Here is a 23,052-nt window from a genome sequence, read left to right as displayed (position 1 = left end):
GGGGGGGGGGGGGAGAGCACTCTTACCTGTGAGGGAGGCTTCATAGGCCTTCTTCAGCAGATCAACTTGCTCTGAATGACTGGCTTCAACTTCTAACTTGAAGGCTTCATGGGCAGCATTTAAATCATCGACCTACAAGGGGAAGCCCTGTCCATTAGAATCAGACCTTGACAGCCCACAGAAAGCCCAGCTGTGGCCTGTCCTGGGATCAGCCTCAGGTCAGCTTGGCTGGGGGAAAGTAGGTCCCCACAACACTGTGGGCCACCAGGACCAGAAGGTTTTCCTCCACAAAACATCACTGAGATTCTCCAGGAAGGGGTGTTGGCATATTAAAGCAAAAGGTCCCAACTTGGTTGCGATGGTCAGACCCAATCTTAAAGGGGTCTTGGCAGGGGAGCAGCTCTCTCTGACAGCACCAGGTGGGTGATAGAGATGGGGAAGTGTGAGCCTGTGCTTTTTCTCCAAACCAGAGCTTTGGGGTGAATTTAACTTTAAATGCTAATCAAACTAATTGAACTTAATACCTAAGGTTTGGGGCTTGTTGAATGACCAACGTAAAGCTCTCTGGAGCTCAGCCATTCCCTCAAGCTGGGTCCCTTTTCATCACCTTGGGCCTTTCCTCACTCTCATGGTGTGTGTGCGTGTGTACACACATGTGGAAGCGGGTGCCTGTGGGGTATGTTCACATGTGTGCATGGGTGTACTTCCTCTTGTATTTGTAGCCAATGTGTATGCCAACCTGCCCACCCACCCATCGCTTCTGAAGTGCCTGTGTGCCAGGTCCAGTGCCCAGCTATTGGCCTCAGTGCTGCTTCTACAAACTGAGGGGGTTGGGGAAGCCCTCCAGACCGTGGACCTAGCGAGTCCTTGGCAGGCCCTCCTCCATCTGTATGTGGGGGTCCTCTAAGCCCAGGGCAGCAGAGGGCATGATGGGAGGTCAGTCTGGCCGAGTCCTCCTCCAAAGACTGGCCATCAGCTGTCAGAGCTGGCAGCCAGTTAGCACACCTGGAAGCCCTGGGGCGGAGGGGCGGGGAGATGCTGGGGAGGTCCCTTCCCTCTGAGCCCACTTCCTCATCTAGCCAATGAGGACACACACACAGCTCCTTCCCTGGGCTCCTAAATGCGGCCGTTCTAGACACGGCCGCCGTTCTAGACACAGCCGCCGTTCTAGACACGGCCTGCCTGAATGGAAGCAGTATTTCCCATAGGGGCTCGCTGGTGGGCACAGCAGGCCTGGGGCTTTGTAACAGCAATCCCCAGGACAAGCCGCACTGCCATGCTGCATTAAGACTGAAAGAGCACACTCCTGCTCTGGGACCATTTGCTGGGCCACAACCCTGAGGCCCCCTCTGTGGGGGATTTGTGAGGCCCCACCCGTCCACCTCCCAGGCACCCACCTGACTCTGCAGCTGGGCCTGGTACTTCTGGACCTCCTGCACACACACACTCTGAAGCCTCTCACACTCGCCCGTGTAGTGTGCCTTCAGCTGGCTCTCCAGCTCTGCCAGCTCTGCCTGGTGCTGCACATTCAGCTTGTCCACAAAGGCCTGGCACGCGGTCTGCAGCTCATTGCGGGCCTTTTCTAGCTTCTCACAGGCGGCTGAGGCAGTGACTGCAGAGAAGAACCACCCCTCCCATTGCAGCAGGGGTGGGGGACAGGGGGAAGAGCCCTCACTCTCCCAGGCCACAAGGCCCCACTTATTGGGCTTCCCGCAGCCTGCCTGCCCAGGGAGGCGAGGCTGGACCAGCAGGTGAGGGCCACAATCCAAGAAGACTCTCCCTGATGCCCAGTGCGCTCCCAGAGGGAGCTGCACTGTCTTGGCTGGAAGTGAGCTCCCCGTCCTTGGCAGTCTCCAAGCAGAGGCTGGGGATGCTGAGGTTCTGCTCAGGGGCCCTCTGAGCCACGGCTCATGTGGCCTATACTGGAAGGTGGGGAGGGGAGCTCACTCCACCCGGGGCCTTATTTTAATGCTAACCTTAGATCTGCCTCTGCCATCTCTGCCCTTGGTCCCTTGTTCTGAACTCAGGACTATACAGGGCAGGGCTGATCCTTCCTCCAAGGAAGGGCCCTTGAAACACTTGGGGACAACCATGATCCCCAGGCTTCACACCACCGTCACACATACACACATTCATATATAAACCACACTCTTCTCCAGTCAGAAAGCCAGGTAGCGTTCAGGGGCACAGATCAAGACATAAACTCAGAAGAAGACAACAATGTGGAAAGAGCTACAAGCAAAGTCTCAAAGAAAAATGCTAATTGGACTAGAAACCAACAAGAAAACAACAAGTAGAGGAAAAACTGGGAAAAGAAATGAGTGATGCAAGAAAATTATGAAAAGAGTTTCCGACTTGGTAAATGAGGCACAAAAAATACTGAAGAAAAATACTGAATACCTTAAAAAACAACATTGGCCTAATTGCAAAAGAGGTACAAAATCTCATTCAAGGAAATAATTCCTTAAATTCCTTCCTCCCTCCCTCCATCTCCAGATCCTGATTGCACCTTCCAGCTTCCAGGACATCTTTTCTCTCATCCCTCGGGCCACAGCCTTCCTCTCCAGATCTTGACTTTCTATTCAGCTGCTATCCCGTGCACACAAAGGTTCCCCCAGCGTCCAGCCTCTGTGACCTGCACAAGAGTATCCCCCAGAAGGAGGTGGGCACCAGAGGGCACATCCTGGAGCACGGGGCGGTCTTTAGGCCATTCAGGGAGGGCCATCCCACTCGAGCCAATCAGAACTAAGCTTCCTCAAGCTGTCTAGCCGCCGATTGATGAATTCCCATCATGCCCCCAGGCCCCTTGGTACGTCCTCACCCACTCAGCCCAAGTTGTGATTTCCCGTCACTGACAGGCTGCCTAATTTAAAACCTGGTGATTCAGCATTACCTCCTCACATCCCAGCGGGGCAGGGTGCTCACAGCAGAGAGATCAGCAGCAATTATCACCCTTTACAGGCAGGCACTAATTGGGCTCGACAGATATAATATTGAATTATGGTTCAAGAAAATAGCTTCTCCCTTCCTCCTTCCCTCCCCTCTCCCCCAGAAGGAGTCAGAGCTAAAGGCAGAAGAGATGTCCTCTGGCTGGAGGGAGGGTCTTCTAATAGCTGAGAGACTGGGACGACCTTCAGTGGTCACATCCTTCAAGGCTCTGACCCAAGTTTGCCTGCCCATCTCACATGACCTTGATTCACCTTCATCCCTGCTACCAAAGAGGTCCCAGGAAGTCAGGGTACGAGGCTGGGCAGGAAATACTCCCTGTCCTGCAGAGGCAGGAAGGCCAGGCCAGGCCAGTGTGAGGGAGGACATGAGTGAAGGAACAGGAAGGGGGGAGAGCAGGACAAGGAGGGGGAATCAAGAGTGGCCCAACAGCCTCAGTGCAGAGCTCATGAAGGGGACTCATGCCCAGGACCCAAGACAGCTAGGCTGGTTGGAGTCAGAACCTAAAAGGCCTCAAATGCCAGGACCAGCATAAAATGGCCAGGCTAAGGGCTTCTGAGTGAAGGAGCGACAGGGCCATAGCTGTACCCAGGGAAGATTCACCGGCTTCCGAGACAAAGAGGGATGAGATCAGGCCCAGGGTGGAGGCGAAAGGGCCAAGGAGGAAGCTGCCGTAGCTATGGCAACCACCTCAGGGCCGGGAAATGGAAAACAGGTGGGCTTCCAAGGCGCCCTCACCACATGCCCCATGGGGCCAGCTGGGGACGCTTCCTGGGGGAGGCAAATGGGAAAGGGGCATCAGGCAGGATGAGGCTGGGCAGGGAGGGCTGTTTCTAGGAAGAGAGATGGAGCCTGGACAAAGGCCTGGTGGTGGGAAGTTCCTGTGGATGTTTGGTGACTGGCCTACACTGATATTTGGTAGAAATAAGCTCCTTCCAAAGGGGACCTCCACCAAGGTCAGCCAGTGCTTCCTCACAGCACCCCCAGGGCCTCCCAGGCCAGCAGGCATGCAGGAGACAGGCTTTCCTCCACCAAGCTGGAACATCCAAAGGGCCAGGCCGAGGCCAAGGCCCATAGCCACCCACCCACCCACCACACAGGCAGCCGGTCAGGGAGGGGTCAGGCAGCACCTGAAGGTAGGGGACATGTGCCCAGCTCTACACCATCACCAGGGCAAGAAGAATGCCCTGCCCCCAGGCTGCCCCAGCCTGGACGGTAAACACCACCAAGTCAGAATGCTGCTGTGGGCACGTCCCTGCTGGCTTGGCCACATTCTGGATGCCCACCGAGGCAGACACACCCATCCGTGTTGAGGGAGGCGGGGGGCTTCCACTGACACCATTCACTGCCAGCCTCCCCCCCCCACATTATCAAACCCTGGGATAGCCTCTGCCCTGTGCCAGCCTCCCCCCCACACATTATCAAACCCTGGGCTAGGCCTCTGCCCTGTACCAGCCTCCCCCCACACACATTATCAAACCCTGGGCTAGCCTCTGCCCTGTGCCAGGGGCTCTGATCTCCTCACAGAAAGCCTCTGAAGCCTTCTACTCTCAGCCCTTTTTGGGGCCTGCACCAGCCTGCAGACACTCTGGGCTGTTTCAAGGGCATCCGAGGCAGCTTGGCCCAGCAGCCACCACCACCGAGACCCATTATGTAACTGGAGGAATCCGGGGGCTCGGCTCGGCTTTCAGCCTATCATGAAAGCAGCCTGGGAGGCCCTTCTCACCTTCACCGTGCCTGAAAGGGCCTGGTGCAAGACAGGAAGATACAAAGGCGAGGGGCGGGTGGGGGAGCCCTTACCTGAGCCAGCCCGACGAGTCCCCATTGAAAGGCTGTCAATGCTGGCAGTGTTCTGTGTGCCGGCAGGGAGGCAGCCAGGCTGGGGCAACAGCCCCCTTCCTCCTCCCTTTAGAACCGACACCAGGAAACAAAGGAGACTTCTTTCCCCCTCTAGTCTCGCCCCCCACTCACCACCTGGTCTGGGGCACACACGACAGCAGCTCCATTGGGCCCAAACTATGCCCCGGCCTCTACATCTCCCACACGCTGGCCCCTTCCCTGCTCCCATGGCCTCCTCCTGGCTCAGGCCTGGGCTGCTCCAATAGCCAGCCCAAGCCTCTCCCCACTGGGGTCCAGCCTCCAGACAGATGCCCGAGGAATATGCTAAAAGTCCAGCTCTGATCATGTCCCTTCCCTGCTCAAGAAGGTCCAGTGACTCCCTATCACCATCAGGATCAAAGGCTGCCTCCTCTACCATCTACAGCCCTCCACGGTCTGGCTCCGGCTGCCCCTCCAGATCCCTCACCTTGATCCCTGGTCCGCTGGTCACCACGGAGCAGCTGTGTTTGAGCCCAGGGGCCCTCCTCACGCCCCTCGGGGGCCAAAGGGCCAGATCTCTTGGAGAGGCCCTTTCTGCCGGTCCTCCCACCTCTGGTCCTCCTCTCCTTCCCACCCTCTGGGAGACCCCACAGGCCTGGGGATGCCATGGAAGGGGCAAGTGATGCGGCGCCCTTTGGGACTCTCTCCCGGAGAAAAGGAGGACCAGGCCACCAAAGGCAATTGAGGAGCTTAGCCATTTCAGACACTCCCTGGCTGTGACTGAATCAGCCACGGCCACACCTGGCATCACTTTTACCACCTATCATTGCACACACACATTCGCGCACAGTAGGATGTCTACAAGGCTCCAGATGGTCTCACAAGGCTCTAGCAAATGCTGGGGGCAGAGAGGCCAGGGCCCTGTGGTCGTGGACACCCCTCTGCTCCACCCTTGGTCACCTGATCCCAGCAGAGGCCCCACTGAGGTGGGAGGGGATCTGTCCTCCATCTGCCACGCTGGGACCAGTACTGGTGACTCCAAGGCAGTGTCCCCGTCCCCAGCAGCACCCCTTTCCCCCGCATGGCCCTTGCCTCCATTACATACTATGTGAAGACAGGTCAGTGGACCTTTCACTTCCTCTGCACCGCAGCCAGTAAAGGAATGCTGACTAACACCTACTATCTGCGGGGCATTCTGTTAAGTGCCGGGCATCCAAAGAGGCCAAACACAGTCCCTGACCCACAGGCCTTGTCTACATCAGACACCCATTTTACAGATGAGGGAAGTGACACTCAAGAGAACAGAGTGGCCTGAGGTGGTATAAGTAAGCATCGGGGTCAGGACTCAAACCCAGGTCTTTATAACTCAGAGTCTAGGGCCTGGCAACCTGCCTGCCCTCCCACCATCCAGAGGGCATGACACATGTGTGTGCCATACCAGTAAATGTGAAGCATTCCACTAAACCTCCAGAGAACCAGAGGAAGGGAAGTCATGGGGGAGGTGGGCAGCTCAGTGGCCAGACCACCAGGGCACTCCTCCCTGGAACACTCACCGGCTCCGTGACCCTGGGCACATCCCAACTCTAAGCCTCAGTTTCCCTTCTGCAGGGACTGGACTGGGCACTGCACCATTGGGCAGGCAGGCAGCCCCTGCAGAAGTCACTGCCAAGTGAAGGCTGGGCCATGTCCCAGCAAAGCCAAGTCACTGCCCCTTCCCTTCAGACAGGCTTGTGTCTCAGTCATCAGCCAGTGGATCAGCCGGCGGTGCCGGGAACACAGGGAGCTCGTGGCCAAGCTGCCTCAGCTGGGGAGGGGGTGGGGAGCAGGCTACAAGGGAAGAGTCAAGGCAACAGCCAGAGTGGGGGCCCAGCCAGAGCCAGAGACGAGAATGACAGGGAGAGACACGGAGGAAAGGCAGACACTCCTAGACAAAGGATGTACCCAGGAACGAGACAGAGACAAAGACAGCAGAGAGAGACAGAGACGAGAATGACAGGGAGAGATGGGGAAGACAGGCAGACACTCCTGGACAAAAGATGTGCCCGGGCACAGAGACAAACAGAGATGACAATGACAGAGGAAGACAGAGAGGTGCATAGGACAGGCAGGCGCTCCTGGACAAATGGACATGCCCAGGCACAGACAGAGACAAGCATAGAGAAATAGTCAGAGTCACAGAGACACCCAAAGTGAGACAGACAGACTTGGGGGCCAATGACCAGCCCCAGAGGGGAGCACACTCACACACTCATACACACACACACACACACACACATTTACATACTCTCACATGCACACACTTTCACACACATTTACCCACTCACATCACACACTTTTGCACACTTGCACAGCACACATATTTACACATGTTCACACGCACACTCACTTTTGTACACTCACACACTTTCACACACATACACTTACATACAGTCACACTTTCGCACACTCACTTTTGTACACTCACACACTTTTACACACATACACATTTGCATACACCCACAGTCACACTTTTGCACACTCGCTTTTGTACACTTTCACACACGTACACATTTACATACACCCAGTCACACTTTTGCACACTCACTTTTGTACACTCACACACTTTCACACACATACACATTTACATACACCCACAGTCACTTTCGCACACTCACTTTTGTATACTCACTTTCACACACATACACATTCACATACACTCACACACTCACACCTTTGTACACTTACACACATGCCCCCCCTCCCTCGGCCCCCTACTCTTACCCAGCTCTCCCCGCAGGCTGACCAGCTCCTGTGACAAGGCCTGGTGCTGTTTCCGAGCTTCCTCCCTCTGCAGAAGAGACACATCGGGTTACTGGAGTGCTTGCACGAGGGTCCCTTTCAATCAGACCCACATTTGTTATCAGGAGGAAAATGAGAGTCCGGAGGGAGCGCGGAATGAGGAGTGAGGAGCCAAGATAGGAATCATTCCATTCCCGGTTCATGTTGTTACAAAAACAGGGGTGTCACGGCTTCGCTAAGGAAGTGAGCCCGGCACTGACCTCCCCACCCCCCAGTCTCTGGCTCTTTATGGATCCCAGGCCAATCTTCACTCCAGGCAGCAGCAGCAGCCAAGGCCTGGGTGGGGCTGGGATGGCCTGGGGGATGGGGAGGAGGATGGGGGCTGGGCACACCCCTCCCTCCCAGCTCACAGCTGGCAGTCTCGGGGTTACTTTCACAAGGCTGGGGGCTGAGACCCCCTGGACACTGACCAGGTAGCCCCCCCACCCCCTACCAAGGAATCCCAGCCCTCCTCCCTCCCCCCAGGGCACGGGAGGAGAATGTGCTCAAGGTAAATATTTGCTGTCCTGCTCCCCAGGGCTGCTGCAGGCGCGGGCACTACCTCCGGCATGCATGTACTCCCAGTATGCTCAGACCCACAAAAGTTTTCAGTCAAGCCCCTCCTGGCTCCAGGCACCAGGAGCCCCAACCCTTCCAAGGCAAAGGGAAAAGCAGGCCAGGGCAGAGCTCTCCAGGGGCTCTCTCCTACTTGTCCGCTGGCTTATCTGCGGATGGCCCCCAAACTCTGGCCTGGCCAGACCCAGAGAAGGGGGCACAGAAAGGCACCAGGAACAAGGACCTGTCCATCCAGGACTACAAAGCCTTCTGGGGACCCTTTCCCCCAGTCTCCCTAAAGAGTAACATCCACATGGGCACACACCCAGGCAGCCACCCCCTCTCTGGAGCCAGGGAGGTAGGACCTAGGGCCAAAGCCCCCGGCCAGGCACAGCTGCCCAGCCTTCTGCCAAGCTGAGCCGGCTCCTGCCAGAAGAGCTGCATCCCTGCAGAATGGGTGCCTCGCCCGCTGCTCAGTCAGCAGCAGGGGCCCCTTCCCAGGGAATGGGTACATGCCCCAGCCCCTGCCCCCTCCCCCTCGGGAGCCAGAGCCCCCCCATTACCCTGGTTGCAGCACACGGAGAGGACAGGCACGGTCGGCTGCCCGAGCAGCCCATTTCCCGGGTGTGTGCACAGGTGCTGGGGCCGCACCCTGGGCCAGGGATGGCACAGGAGGCGGGAGGGCAAGGTGGGAGGGAGGAAGGCAGCCCTGCACTCCAGTTACCTGACGGGCCAGCCGCCTCCTCCAGCTCTCGGCTCAGACTCTCTCCCCCAGCACAGGCAGGACACTGCAGTTCTGGCCCTCCCTTCTTCCCTCCCTCCCTCCCTCCTCCCGCAGCAGTCGGAGAGCTCCCTTAAAGCCACAGCCTGTAGGCCAACCGGGCCTCAGAGCCCCAGACACCAGCCTCATCGATTACCACTGCCTCCAACGTCAGCTGGCGGTGGGGGAGGAACGAGGGACGTGTCCCCATAGAGATCATCAGGGGATGATGGGGGGAGGGGGCTTGGGGCTTTAATTGAGGCCATCAGATTTTCACACTCATTAACGTAAAAGGGAACCTCATTTCTGGAATTCTGAAGAGAGTGGCAAAGGAGGCTGGGAAGAGCTGGGGACATGCGGCACCACATCCCTGGGGAGGCCCCTGGCCCCTGGCCCAGTGAGCCCGCTCCAGTCCACATGAGGATGCTGGGGCCTGGACAAATCCCCAGAAGCCAGCTGGGGTGTGGGATGTGGACCTGGCCAGTGGGGAGGGGGCCAAGGTGGGTGGGCCCAGGCCCTTCCTATACTAACTGCCTCTGGCAGAGGGGGCTAAACACCGACCCCTCCAGAGGGAAACACACTCACAGCCACCCAGTAAGCAAGCATTTCTTAAGAGCCTGCTTGGGAGCGTGGAGCACGGGGGTAACCAGGCACCCCATCTCAGGCAGACTCTCACCTGAACTTTGGAACAGACTTTGCCTCCCTGCCTCTCAGGGAGAGAGCCTTCTCTTACAAGGCTCAGGGCTAATCTTGTCACTGCTCAACTCAAAAACCTTCCATGGCTCCAGATTGCTTTTGGCCTGTCATTCAAGGCCTCCAGCCCAACAGATTGCTGGCCATTCCTGCACTCACCCAGGCCAGATCTCATGCCTGGAAAACATGCCTTCATCTCTTCCTTTGGAGACCCCTGACTTCCTTCAAGGCCCAACTCCACCAAGTCACCCCCTGATCTCTGCTGCCTTCCCCTCCACTCTCCTGTCTCTTAGAGCACACTGTCCAGGCCTACCCCTCCTTGGTCCTTACACACCAGTCCCTGCACAGGGTCTCACACTGTAACAACAAAAGCCTTGGAACTCAAAGATGGTCCAAAGGTCCATTCCACTATTCACAGCTGACCTCCCGGGACAAGCGACTCCAGCTGGTCTGTTTCCTCGTCTGTGAAGGGGAGGAGGGATGGGAAGGGAGACTCACAATCCCAACAGCTCAGAATCCCATGGTCTCAGCATCTCCCTCAGCTCGGGTGCCTTGTCCAGGGAAGATGTTTACCATGTGACAGACAAGAAAGGAGAGCCTGGAATCCATATGCCAGGATCCACTCCAGAAGGGGGTGTGGCCTCATTTCCACTGGAGACACTGGGTAGGAAAACGGGCCAGAGCTATTTAGAAAATACAGCCTGACCTGGCTAGAGCAAATTCCCAGCCTCACCTGCTTGCAAAAGCAGCCCCGAGAGCTGAAGACTGCAAGAGCTGGAGATGGCCATCCTCCCAGAGTGTGGTGCTGCTGAAGCCTCAGTCGTGGCCAGGGCACGTGCAACAAGAAGTGTAAACTCCAGGGAGAGGAAAGAGCCTGTGCTTGCTTCCCCCCTGCCCCCCCCCCACACACAGTCCCAGAGAAGGCTCCCTAGACGTCCCCAAATAACCTCCAGTGACACTTATTGAACCTCCTGACACCCCCCAGCACCTGGCTGTAGCTGCAGGGGGCCAGGCATCTAGTGTCTTTGACAAATTCACGGAAAATGAATGGAAGCCTGAAATGAGCACTGGCACTTCAGGAGGGCAGAATCTCCCAGGAGGAGATTTCGAAAGCTGGAAGAAGGTGGTCCATCTACTTATGACACAGAGGAGGAAACCGACTTGTCCCAGATTACCCAAGTCATGGGGGCAAAGGCAGGACTTCCTGCCTCCAACTCCAGCCCTCTAACAGCAGCACCACACTACTTCTAGATGCAACACACCCCGTGCCACCAGTTTCAGGCTTAACATGGCAAGGAGGGCTTTGGGAGGGACAGTCTGGGCTCTGTGTGAGTGGGTGTCAAGCTCCACCATTACTGCAACCCATTTCTTGGTCCCCTCTGTTTCGGCAGGCTGCCTACACTTCCCCACCTCTCAGGCTCACACTGACTACACCTGCACCCTGCATCCAGGCCACCACCAACTCAGGCTGTCCATTCTCCCCACTGCACATTTTCATCCAGGAATCTCCCAGCTGGCCTCTACGCCCTGGCACACTAATGCTCCTAAAAGACCACGGGGCCATTCAAGACATGGCTGACCAGGCAAGGAGATGAGGAGGGGTGTCATATAAATGTTACTCCGACAAGAGATGGCTAGTCCACGTGCTACAGTCGTCCCCACCCCCTCCAAGGGTAAGAGAACCAATGGAAAGTATGTGATGGAAAACCCCCACAGGGGCTTTGTGAAAAGGCACAGACAGGACCCACATAAAGGAGGCCCAGAGGAAGGGCTCCAGTCTGCTGGTGCATGGACCCAGAATCTAGGCTGCCTGGTAAATAGTGGATGGTTCCCACTGCTCGTGAATCAAGCTCCCATTCCTCTACCAGGCATTCAAGGCTCTCTCCCGCCTCCTGCTTCTCGCCCTGGGAACCCTCCCTGCTCTAGGTCATCGGATAAACAGACTGCTCGCATTCTGACCTCTGGCCCCAAAGCTCATACCCTCCTGCCCCCACCCCCACCCCCGCATGCCACTCCTAGTCTCCCCACTCTTCTCAAGTCCTGCCACTCCTTGTTCAGGGGCCCAGTGCAAGTCTCGCCCCCTCTATGAAGCCCTTCCTGCTAAGTGTTGGCCATCCTCTGTGCCTCGGTGGCCCTGAATGTCAGCCCTACTTACTGTGTATCTGGCACACACAGCTGTTTTCTTCTACCCTGAACGTCCTGTCTCTCTAACCCAAAATCCAGACAACATTGCCGCCCAGCTAACTTCCACAACATCACATTTAGGGTTAGTATGACCCCCCACAGGTCTGGAGACTCCCCAGGCACTCACAGTAGGCTTCCTCTCAAGCCCAGGAAGGTGCAACATCAGGCATGGTCTTAGCACCTCCACTGTGCAGATGGAGACCCTGAGGCCCAGGGAAAAGTGACCTGGCCAAAGTCAAACGCAGAGTGAAGTCCAATCTCTGCCTGACAGCTGCACACTGAATTATCTCTTTCCAGGGGGCTCAGGCTGCATTCTACCAGGAGGCTATGAATGATGGGAGGGAGACAGCCACAGCCCAGACCAACTTCCCCTCCCCTCCCCCAGGACTGTCCTGCCCCTCCTCCACTGCTCTTTCCCAGCAGTCCAACCTCCCACATCCAGGCCCTTTGGGAACTCAACCCTCCTAATCTTGTGTGTGGGGAATCACTCCCTCATCCTGAACCTGGTCAGGGCCCATCACTTCGGTGCCCAGTCTCCCATACCAACCTGTACCCTCTCACAAGTAAGAAGGGACCTGAATCACCCTGCTCTGGACCAACCACCGGCGAAGCAGAGGACCTCTGGAGAAAGGATCAAGGACTAAGCTCCAGCCACTGCCCACTCAGGTCAGGGCCTCCAACCCAGCAGCTGCCCAAGCCCACCAGGAGACACAGACTGCAAGAAGCTCCACCCCTCTGATAGCACCCAATGTTTACAGAGAGCACAGTGTGCCTCCAGAATATGGACCTGAGACCCAGAAGGCCATACAAACCAGGGCCAATGTTTGGCACTGACCACTCTAGTCTCTTTCTTTAGCTTACACCAGGGGTGGGGAACCTGCTGCCTCGAGGCCACCTGTGGCCCTCAAGGTCCTCAAGTGTGGCCCTTTGAGTCCAAGTTTTACAGAATTTTACAGAATGAGTCTGTTATTGAGGGGACTTGTTCTGTGAAGTTTGGATTCAGTCAAAGGGCCACTCTTGAGGACCTTGAGGGCCACGTGTGGCTTTGAGGCTGCAGGGCTCCTTCCCCTCCTACCATCCCCAACCAGAGTGGCCTCTGGGAAATCCAGGACAGAGCCTGTAAATAGCATGTATAATCTTCACACACATATGTGTGTATACACATGTGTCTATCTGGGCATAAACACGTATGTACATGTAGATATGCATGTGTATACATTATCTACCCACCTGATCATCCTCAGACCCCTTACAAGCCCTTAAGGTAACATCCACACCCAGCAGAGAACAGCCTTTCTTCTGCCCCACAGAAAACCAAAGATTCCCAGCAGCCCACAAACGATCCCTCTCATTTCCCCATTTCTTTAGCTAGTCCCACTTTCCCCCAGGTTCCTCCAGATGCACTGTGATCTGGGCTCCCAAGAAGAACACTCAGCAGGACCACCTGGCTGTCCCAGTGAATCCCACTCGCCCCTCCCCACCCAGGCCCAGGCACACACCTCTCTGGTGCTTCATTCCCTGAGGGCTTGACTTCCCAGAAGGTAGCAGACCACCTTTCCCTGGACTTGCAGTGTCCGAATAACCCAAGGTAATGGGGCAAAGGTCGGTCTCCCGTCCCTTATTTCAGGGCTTAAACTCCCGTACATTCTGCCAGCTGCAATCACATGGCTAATAGAGTCCAGCTCCGGTGACCCAGGAATTCCTCTCCTCTCTCCAGAAGGCTAGGTTTCGGAACTGCCCCAGTCAAGGCTTTTCCCCTCCCTCTCTCCAGGAAGCTGGGGCTTAAGACCTCCTACTCATCAGAACAGGGCGCTCACTTCTTGCGGATGAGGCATCTCAGGGTGCATATTTATGCCACAACCTTCCCAAGAGCCCTCTGCCCAGCCCAGGAGCCCAAGCTACCTTAGTTCTGCCGCACTCTGGCCTGCCAAGTCCTCCAGGAAAAGGCTATGGGGAAGAGGGAAGCCCTCCTTTACAGGCCAACACAAAAGCACAGCCCCTCCCACACCAGCCCTGGCCAATGGCCTCATCCCATCACCAAGTCTCATCCCCCAGGACGTCCTCTACAGGAAGAGACCCTCCAAAGTCCCAAACAAAAGCCCAGCTCTCTATAGGCTCCTGGAATAGATTCTGGACTCCTCCCTTCAGCGGAGACCCTCAAAGGGGGGGCTGGGTGGGCACAGAAGGGTGCCTGGGCAGCCAGACTGGGAGCCAAGTGCTGGGTGGGCACAGAAGGGCGCCTGGGCAGGAAGGGCAGCCAGGCTGATAGGTGTTTCCAGGCAAGATTTTAAAGCAAGTGTTTTCTTGTCCTGACCCTGATAAATGCCAGACTTGAATGTTTCCCCATACAAAGACCTGGAAGTAAGGATTGCACAAGCCCATTGTGTGGGGCTTGTGGTGCAATTGTTACTTTTGTTTTCAAACTGTTACAAGTTATCCCCATACTCCTTTCTAAGCTGTCCTGCTGATCAGCGGCTCCCTCTGAATTTCCTTCCATTCTCTTCTGGGCATTTCTAAACACTCCAGTGACTCCACTTCCTTTTCCTCTTTACTCAAAGGTCTAGAGACAAAGCCCTTACCCAGGCCCTTGAGGGCCCCTGGTTTACGGGGCTGCACCCACACAGGAAGCTCTGTACAATGGGGAGCTGAGACCCTAGAAAAATGCCCCTGCTTGGCCTGGTGGGTCCTTAGCCTCCTGCATTAAGGAGCTAATGAGCTGCTCCAGGGGCATGAGGAGCCTGATTCAATTAGGAGGCCTGCACATGAGACACTTTGTCTGTAGGCAGGGCATCAATGACCCCTGTGGCTGGGAGCTGTCCAGGAGCACAGGAGCTGTGGTGACACATGTGGGGGGAGCACAGGAGGGGTGACAGGTCACACAGCAGGGCTCCGCCAGCAGCCACATCGAGCTGCTGCCAGAACCTTTTGTGGATAACTTGGACCCTTTCTGTGTCTCAGGATCCCCCCAGAGCCCAATACTCAGGGAGAGGCTCCTTCCCCTTCCCCACTCAGCCTCCCAACTCCTGGAGATGCTCTATGACCACCCTCTACTTGTCCATACAGGCCAGTCATCCAGGGTCAGGTAAAGAGGTCAGCACAGGGTGAGGGCTGATGAACGTCTGACTCATATCAGGATAACTCTGCACACAATTAAACTTGGATTTCAATTTGGATGCCTCTGGCTCTTCAGCTGGCACAGTCTGCCTGTCCAGATAGGGTGGCCCTCTGCTAAATGTCAGACTCATCAAAATAACCAAAAGACCCAAAGGAAATCCAGCAGCCCATCAATCCAGAGGCTGGTGGTCCAGCGCTCAGGAAGGGCCCAGATTTAGAGAGCACAGCATCCTCCTCATCCCATATAGCTGGGGAACTGTAGGTATGAGACACAATTGTGGTCAGTCAACAAGCATTCATGAAGTGCCTACTGTGTGCCAAGCCCTGTGCCAAGCTCTCAGGATACAAAGGCAAAAGGCAGTTAAAGGGAAGCCCACATACCCACAGAGATGGAGAAACAAGATACAATGTAACAGCACAGAGGGAAGGCACTGGAGACCGGCCAAGGAAGAACCCCTGAGCAGGGCTTTGAGGGAAGCCAGGGAGCCAGGAGATGGAAGGAAGGCAGGAGACCATGCCAGGCACAGGGGACAACTACAGAAGATGTGCCAGAGATTCCCTTGGGTTCCCAGAGCCCATTGATAGAAGCCACTTTTGCCAAGATTGGCCAAGAGTGTGGTTACACTGCCCTTAGTAGGGCTTTGGGAAAAGGAGGAAGAGTCACCCCTGGCAAAGGTTCATTTTCTCCTCTCTCTGGTTCCCTCTAGGAGCCCCAAGGCTCTTTATCTCCTACATGGCCCAATCATTTAGTCAATGGGCATTTACTAACTGCCAACTGAGACCCAGGCACTGCACTGGGCTCTGGACACACAGACCGAATTGTAACACTCCCTTGTCCTCAAGAAGCTCGTGATCTCATGGGGGAGATGCCTTGTGTCTCTTTGGGTATGTACAAGATAGACATTGAGTGGATCACAACAAGATGAGCTTTGGTGGAGATGCAGCAATGGGTGGGCTCTTTGAGAACACTCCACAGGGGGTCTCTATGAAGAGGAGTGTCTGTCCTTGGCCCAGGCTCTCAGCAGGACGGGCCTCACACAAACTGGCTTCCTGGGTTTCCCAGACGGGAATCTCTCTGCCTCCCCTCTCCATCGCTTCCCCAAGGGGACCACAGGGCCCAGTTGGGCGGGCCAATTTGAATTCACCAGCCCCTGACCTTGCCAGCCTGTGGGGAGTGGCATGGCCCAGAGGGATGGAGGGGAGGGGGAGAGGCTCTGCAGGTTTGCAATTTCTAATCCTCCCCAGGCTCTCAGCTTCTGCTCTCTGACTGTCTTGTCTGCCTCACTATTTATCTTGGGAGGCAGCTCTTAGTTAGTCAAGCCATCCTGTCCTCTCCAGGGCAAAGGGCATTCTCTAATGCTGAGAGCACAAAGAGGGCTCAGATGTCTCTTCTCTTTGCTGCCCCCCTCACCCTCGCCCCTGGTCCCAGGCTGGACTAGAAGGCATCCTGGATGGCTGCCAGGTGGCAGGGAGGCTCAGCAGCCCTGAGGTCTGCTCCTACCCACCCAGCCTCACCTTCCCCCTCCACCCAGGTAGCTTAGCTGCTCCCATGCTTGGCCAGCATGGCAGCCAAAGCTCCATTCCTTCAGGTGGGATGGAGGCCTTATCATCTGCCCTGGCAACACACCCCTGGGGCGCTGGCACCATTATCTGACCCACCTACCCCAAGGGCCTCCATGACTCCTGCACCTGCCTCACAGGTGAGCCTTCCTCCCCCTCGCACCCCCAGTTCAAGTTGGAGACACTGCCTGGAGTCTTTCATTTGTGGTGAGGGGCACACGGTAAACATGTACTAAAGGCTTTTCCATTCCTTTTTAATGCAGCTCACACATACACACTCTCACACACACACTCACACACACACTCTCACACACACACCCACTCGTGCACACACACACTCACACACACTCTCCCACACACTCACACTCTCACACCCACTCACACACACACACACACACACACACGCACACACACACCCTTTCTGCTACCCTCAGTTTCCCATCAGCCTCAGCTCATTCGGAGCTTTAGTCTTCCTAACGCTGCTTTTACTGGACCTCTCTCTCTCCTCATTCTCCATTACCACCTCCTCATAGTTGGCGAGTCCCCATGCTGCCTCACTGGACTCCTCACACAAATCTCATTCTTCTTCTCTGTTGGAAGCAGCTCCCTTTGGCTCTTCAGAGTTTCATTCCTGAGCCCTTCCCGGACTTTCTTCCCAGTAGACACTGTAGCCCATGGACACCTGCCTATCTGCCAGAATGCCTGACCCAAGGCAGATGCACAAAGTATGCACCACTGGACTGTGCATCAGACTCTCCTCTGAGAGATCTGTACCAGCCTGACATTCTCGGACCCTGAACAGTCTCTCTGAGGCTCAGTTTCTCCCTCCATTAAATGAAGGGACTGGATTCCATGGCCCCAAAGGGCCCCTAGATCTAGAGCTGTGACCCTATGCACCATGGTCCTACCTGTGTGACCCTGGCCAAGTTACTGGTCAGCCTGGGTCTCCTAAGACGAGGAGGTTGGGCTTCCCAAGGGCTCTGCAAATGCTCAATGATCCTGTAGTCCCAATATTCTCAGCAGGGTGCCTAGCTCATTTATTCCAAAAATGGATAAGGAAAAGGGAACAGTTCTTATTTGTTCCAATGGGGGAGGGGGGAGTTTGCCCTTGTTAACCTTGAGTGATAAATGTTTAAATATATCCCAAAGCTGACTTGGGTGGCCATGGTCTTTCTGTTCTTCTAAGCAGAAATCCTCATCCTATGAAGTCCACTGATGTCTGAAAGACACAGTCAAATACATGATTTTTATACCCAGGTTAGGATCACCTGTAGCCTTTATCTCTGGGATGAGAAAATGTCTCCATAAAGATCCCCATGTCCTGCTGATCTCATCCAAAGTCAGGTAACACTGCTCGGCCCCATCAGGGGCAAAGGTTCAGAGGGAACAATGCTTTCCTCCACATGACTTAATCAGAGCTCACTTAAGCATAATACTCTCTGAGAAGGATGGGCCCTCCCCTAGGATGACCCAGCACAAGCATAGCCCTCAAAGACACAGCCCACCAGCTCTGCTGGGAATGAAATAGGTCAGAAAATGCCAACAGATCACAGATCTCAGGAATGACCGCAATTCTTACATACAATCTTCAACTGGCTTTTCCCAAAGAATTTACTCCTGAGGATAGCAGCATCTCTTTATGATGGGAGAGAAAGTCATTGAAAAATTCATTTTCTCCAACATCTAGCCCAGAGTAAGACCTCTATGCACTGGGGACACTGTGTGTAAAAGATTTGTAGGTCAGGGCACAGTGTAAGTAGGGGTGAATCAGCCCTAGCAGATCCCAGAACCTCTGAAATACCAAAATTCTTCAAACACAAAGAGAGACCTTTAATCCTGGCAGGCTGTGGCAATGTGGCAAGGACAAAAACAAGGTCTCTCTCCACTTATACAGGTTTGATACTAAGAGAGTATGGGGTGGGGTAGAGAAGAAGAGGACATGACAAATCTGGCCATTTTTTTTTTTTTGCTTTTTGGAGGGCAATTGGGTTTAAGTAACTTGCCCAAGGTCACATGGCTAGGTTTTTTGTTTGTGTGTGTTAAGTGTCTGAGGCCGTATCTGAACTCAGGTCCTCCTGAGTCCAGGGCCAGCACTCTACTCACTGTGCCACCTAGATGCCCAAATCTGGCCATTTCTGACTCTCAGAGAACAAGGCACTGATCAAAGAGGTCATCCCACTCAGAATGCCCAACTCTCAGGGGAGCAGGAGGAAAGTCGGCCAGCCAGTGCTCATGCAGGGACCTTTCCCTGGCACTCCCCCCCCCCATGGCTGCCCACTGTCCTACCTCTGCCAGCAGGTGCTGGACGACCACAGCCAGCGCCTCCAACTTGCGGTTCCCTCCAGCCAGAAGCTGCTTGAGGTGCAGGATGACCTTGCCCTGGTGTTCACATTTTGCTCTATGGGAGGCCAATCCCAGGGCTTTTTCAGTAGAGAGAGCATCGGGAGAAGACTGGGGCTGGCTGCACGGGGTCCGAGGATGCCTTTGTTTACCCTTTTCAACTGAAAAAGAAAAGACGGGGAACAAAATGGCTTCAGTCTCAGAAATACTATTGTGGCCCAAGCTTGGGCCTGGTCCAGTGGGTTCCAGGAATGCCTCTTTAAAATGCAATGGTTCCTTTCACTTCAGAACATCTGGCCTAATCACATCACCCAGTGAAATGGGGGAAAGACAGAGGCACCACCCTGGTCACTTCTCAAAGCCTAGGAAGCCCTTGGCTGGAGAGAGAAGCCACAAGCAAGAAATGGATGGAAGCCGTTGGGTGAGGAGGTGTGGGGCGAGGACCAGCGTCCTGGGGGGAGCAGACGCAGGTCTGAGCTCCAGCTCTGACCCTTCACAGAAATGGAGGGTCAGAAGGGACCTCAGTGGCCACCTCGCTCCAACCTGCACCCCAAAGGAATTCCAGCCCTGACCTGAGGGTCATGATGGCCCATCCAACTTGACCCTGTGGTCCCTTTGGGGAAGCGATGGGGAGGGGAGGCAGAGAGGCTCATGTCTGGGAAACCCATCCCTGTTCCCAAGCAAGGCTCACCCTATCCAGGAAGGCAAACGCGGGTGTGAGGCACCAGATACACAGGAGGGGCTACCAGCGGCAGCAACGCAAGGAAGCCTGGGAGGGAGGGTGCCAGCAGGAGGGGGCACTGGGAGGGCTAGGGTCTTAGAGGAGAGACATTCACAACACTGGCCAAGCTCAGTAAGGCTACAGAAGAAATCAGATGGGGGAGAAGGGGGCCATTGATCCCAGAACGACCCCTGGAAACACGGCCCTCAGTCTTAATTAAGAGGGGCTGTGGAAATGCAGAAGCAACAGAACACAAGGCACTGGACAAGGCTCAGACCCAGCCCCAGTGGGCAGGAAGTCTGGACACAGGCTGGGTGGGCTCTTGGCCCAGGCACAAGAAGGCAACACCCACATACCAAAGACTTGGGTGGGTGGGAACAGCCTGGGATGGGAGGAGACCAGGAAGGGGTTTCATGCCTCCCAAAGCCCCATGGGGAAACAGCTACTCTGGGGCTGGACTAGCCTGGGGAAACCAGGACAAAGAAATGTCCCCTTTGTGTCTTTGCAGCCCAAGGCCTAACCAGGGCCTAGGTGGCATGAAATAGGTGCCTAATGAATGTCTGTTGTATTCAGCTGGACCCAAAGGCTCCTGCCAGAGCTGTCCCCCAGAAGTCTTTTTTCTTTGATTCTGTCTCACAGAATGGAGGCCCAGGAGACCCCCAGGGAAGGCACATCCCCTCTGTAGGCTCACTGCCCACTCACTGAACATCACTGTCCCTGACATCTGGAGGCTGGAAGAGGTCATGGGAAAGAAGGAGAGAATAGGCCGACTTCCTGTTTTGATGAGCCTGAGTGGACACAGTCACCCTGGGCAAGGACAGCTCAGGCCATCTGCCTCATGATGATGACAATGATGGCGACAGCTAACTTTTATATACACCAGGCACTGTGCCAAGCGCTTCACTACCATGAGCCCCTTAGTCCCTCATGGCAAGCCTGGGAGGGTGGGGCTATTAGTATTTTGATTTTACAGAGGAGGAAACTGAGGCAGGCAGAGGATAAAGTACTTGCCCAGGGTCACACAGCTAGTAAGTGTCTGAGGCTGCATTTGAACTCCAGTCTTCCTGACTCCAGGCCCAGCACTGGTGCTTCAAGGTGCTTCTCATACTGGTTTCAGGGGAGGGAGAGAGCATAGGGAAGGGGGCTTCAGGCGTGATAAGGAAACCTTGGCTTCTTGGGCACCTTCAATCCCACCCTGGCATGGTTCATGTTGGTGGTGCTACTGAGCTGGGATAAGCCTGAAATGACCCTGCCAATTGGCCCCAAGCCGTAATCTTAAGTGACATCATCTCCTGGACACCAACCACGGACAGATTTCCCAAGTCACAAGGGGAGAGCATTGCTCAAGGTACGGCCATTCCCACCAGTCAACTGCATCTGTCTATTTCCAGCTATGCTGGTTTGGTCAAAAAACACTATTAAGTACCTACTAGGAGCAGAGAAGCATGAAGGAGCTGACACCTGATCCCAGAGGACAGACAGAAACACACAGTACCTCCCCCCCCACACACACACCCATTGCACAGACAGTATCATAGGAAGCTGTCCCTTTGACAGGTAAAACAAAGGCCCCCATCCAGGAAAAGTGTCCAGAGGTGCCCAGGAATAGGGAAGGCCATCTGGGACAATCCCCTCAGGGGAGGAAACTGGGGAGGGAGATCAGAGAAGCAAGGGCTTGTCCTCCTCCAGACCCAGCCTCACCCCCACATTCCTGCCTGGCACCAGCTCCCTTCTGGGACATCTGTCTAGAACCATCCACACTTTCCATACTACAAACTCCCAGTTTCCTGGCCGATCTGGAGAGAGCCAGCCTCCCCTCATAAACCCTGGTGCCCTGATGCCCAGAGGCAGAGCAGTGCCATCCTTTGGGAGGCTGGGGCCAGACCAGCCCACTGAGGCTCTTGCAACATCCCAGGGCAGATCCCTTTCCTTTTCCCTTCCCCTTCCTGCTGTGCTCCCAAGACCCTGGCCAGCTCTTCTTAGGCAGCCTTCTGCCTGTGTGAAGGTACTGGCTGCTGCCCCAAGTTAGGGATAGGCGGGGGGCTGTTCCAGTTCTGGAGGCAGGTCCAGAGTTACCATAGTCCAGAGGTGTTGGCCGCTGCCCCCGTTGGAAGGGAGTATCTCACTAGTGTCCTTCTTGTCTACCCTGGTTTCTCTCTGTGCTTCTGTCCTCAAACAAGCCACAGAGCCATCTCTGCAGGAATGAAGGTGAGTCAAATAGAGATTTAATCGCTTTGGGCCAGAAGGAATGACTGATTTAGTCCTGTGGGGCCCCCTTTAAGTCACTGCACTGGAGGGAACAGAAACAAGCCCCAGAGAGGAAGTGACTCGCCCAAGGTCATACAGCTAGTAAGGATGAAAGGAAACTGCACTGGAAATTGGGGCAGGGTTTGCATTCGAGAGCTGTCACCACAGAAGGCTGAATGCCAGGCTTCTCCCTCTCCACTTCCTCACATGCCCAGTCCTGCCAGAGCAGCAGATTCCTTCTGGGTGACTGCTCCTCAGGGGGTGCCTGGGGCTGGCCACAGCTCTCCTGTGAAAGGCCAGGAATGCAGTCAGACAGGCAGGGATCAGGACTTGACCCCCTCTCTGCTTGTGTCTCCACACATTCACCAGCATTCTCTCATCCCCATCAGGGGTGAGAAGAGGCTTAGTCTTCAGGACCCAAAGAATCTCAGACTCAGACTTCTCTGTAGTTAGTCATTGGGCAAATGCCATTCGCTGCCTTATTGACTAGCCTTCACTGACTGAAAAACAGGAGGCATCTGGACCACTCCCCATAATCGAAGGCAAGGCCCCTGGAAGAGGGCCCCTCACCACTGGAGGGCAAGGAAACAGAAAGAGAAAACCTCGCCAAAGGCCTTGGTTGGGCAGTTATCAGCCAGCACCTGGCGTTGGAGGTGAGCTGGGGAGGCGGGTCCTTTCCAGCTCCAGACCCGAAATCCATCCCACTGCCCTCTGTGACTTCCTGGGTCTGCTTGGCCTAGACGACTCATTCCCCCAGCATTCCCATCTAGTTGGGGAGCAGCTTGCACGGACTGGCCTGGCCAGGATGGTCATCAGACATAGGCCTCTAAGCCCACATCCAAGGGAGGCCCCACTTAGGAAGCAGGACCTGTGAGCTTGGCCTCAGTGGGCCTCAACATGGGCAGCCCCAGGTACCTCTTCCGTACCACAGGGCATGGCAGTAATATGGCCTGGCTTGGAAGCTCAACTGTTTCTGGGACAAATGGTTCCTGTTGATAATGTTTGTCTGACAACAGACTGCCAGTGTTTTTTTTATCCCCCAGAGCTTGAAGGAAGAGGCCTTCAATAAATTCCTCATAGCTTCCTTCCATCATCATAGCAAGACAATGGTGGCATTTCAGAGGCAATACAGCAGCAGCAGAAGGGGGAGAAGGGAGGGGAGGGAAGGAAGGAGAAAAGGGAGGAGGGGAGAAGGGAGGGGAGAAGGGAGGAGGGGAGGAAGAGGAGGGGAAGAAGAGGAGGGGAGGGAGGAGGGAAGGAGGGAGGAGGGGAGAGGGGAGAAGGGGAGAGGGGAGGA

General features: G+C 55.4%; 1 protein-coding gene across 1 annotated transcript in view; it reads right to left on the bottom strand.

Annotated features, from left to right (window-relative positions):
• The window catches only part of MTUS1 (microtubule associated scaffold protein 1), a 93,554-nt gene that overhangs the window by 9,283 nt on the left and 61,219 nt on the right, over positions 1 to 23,052 (bottom strand). Inside the window, exons 6-9 of the mRNA XM_069104855.1 lie at positions 18,734 to 18,948; positions 7,525 to 7,591; positions 1,398 to 1,612; positions 27 to 132 (exon numbers count right to left, since the gene is read on the bottom strand). Of these exons, the coding sequence (XP_068960956.1) occupies positions 27 to 132; positions 1,398 to 1,612; positions 7,525 to 7,591; positions 18,734 to 18,948 (603 nt within the window). The remainder of the gene's footprint in view (positions 1 to 26; positions 133 to 1,397; positions 1,613 to 7,524; positions 7,592 to 18,733; positions 18,949 to 23,052) is intronic.

The sequence above is a fragment of the Petaurus breviceps genome, unplaced genomic scaffold, assembly GCF_028583685.1.
Source record: "Petaurus breviceps papuanus isolate PSGF00001 unplaced genomic scaffold, PetGlider_PUasm1.0 689, whole genome shotgun sequence".
Classification (NCBI taxonomy): Eukaryota; Metazoa; Chordata; class Mammalia; order Diprotodontia; family Petauridae; genus Petaurus; species Petaurus breviceps.
Note: the sequence above shows the minus strand (reverse complement) of the source record. Positions and strands in the feature narration are given on the sequence as shown.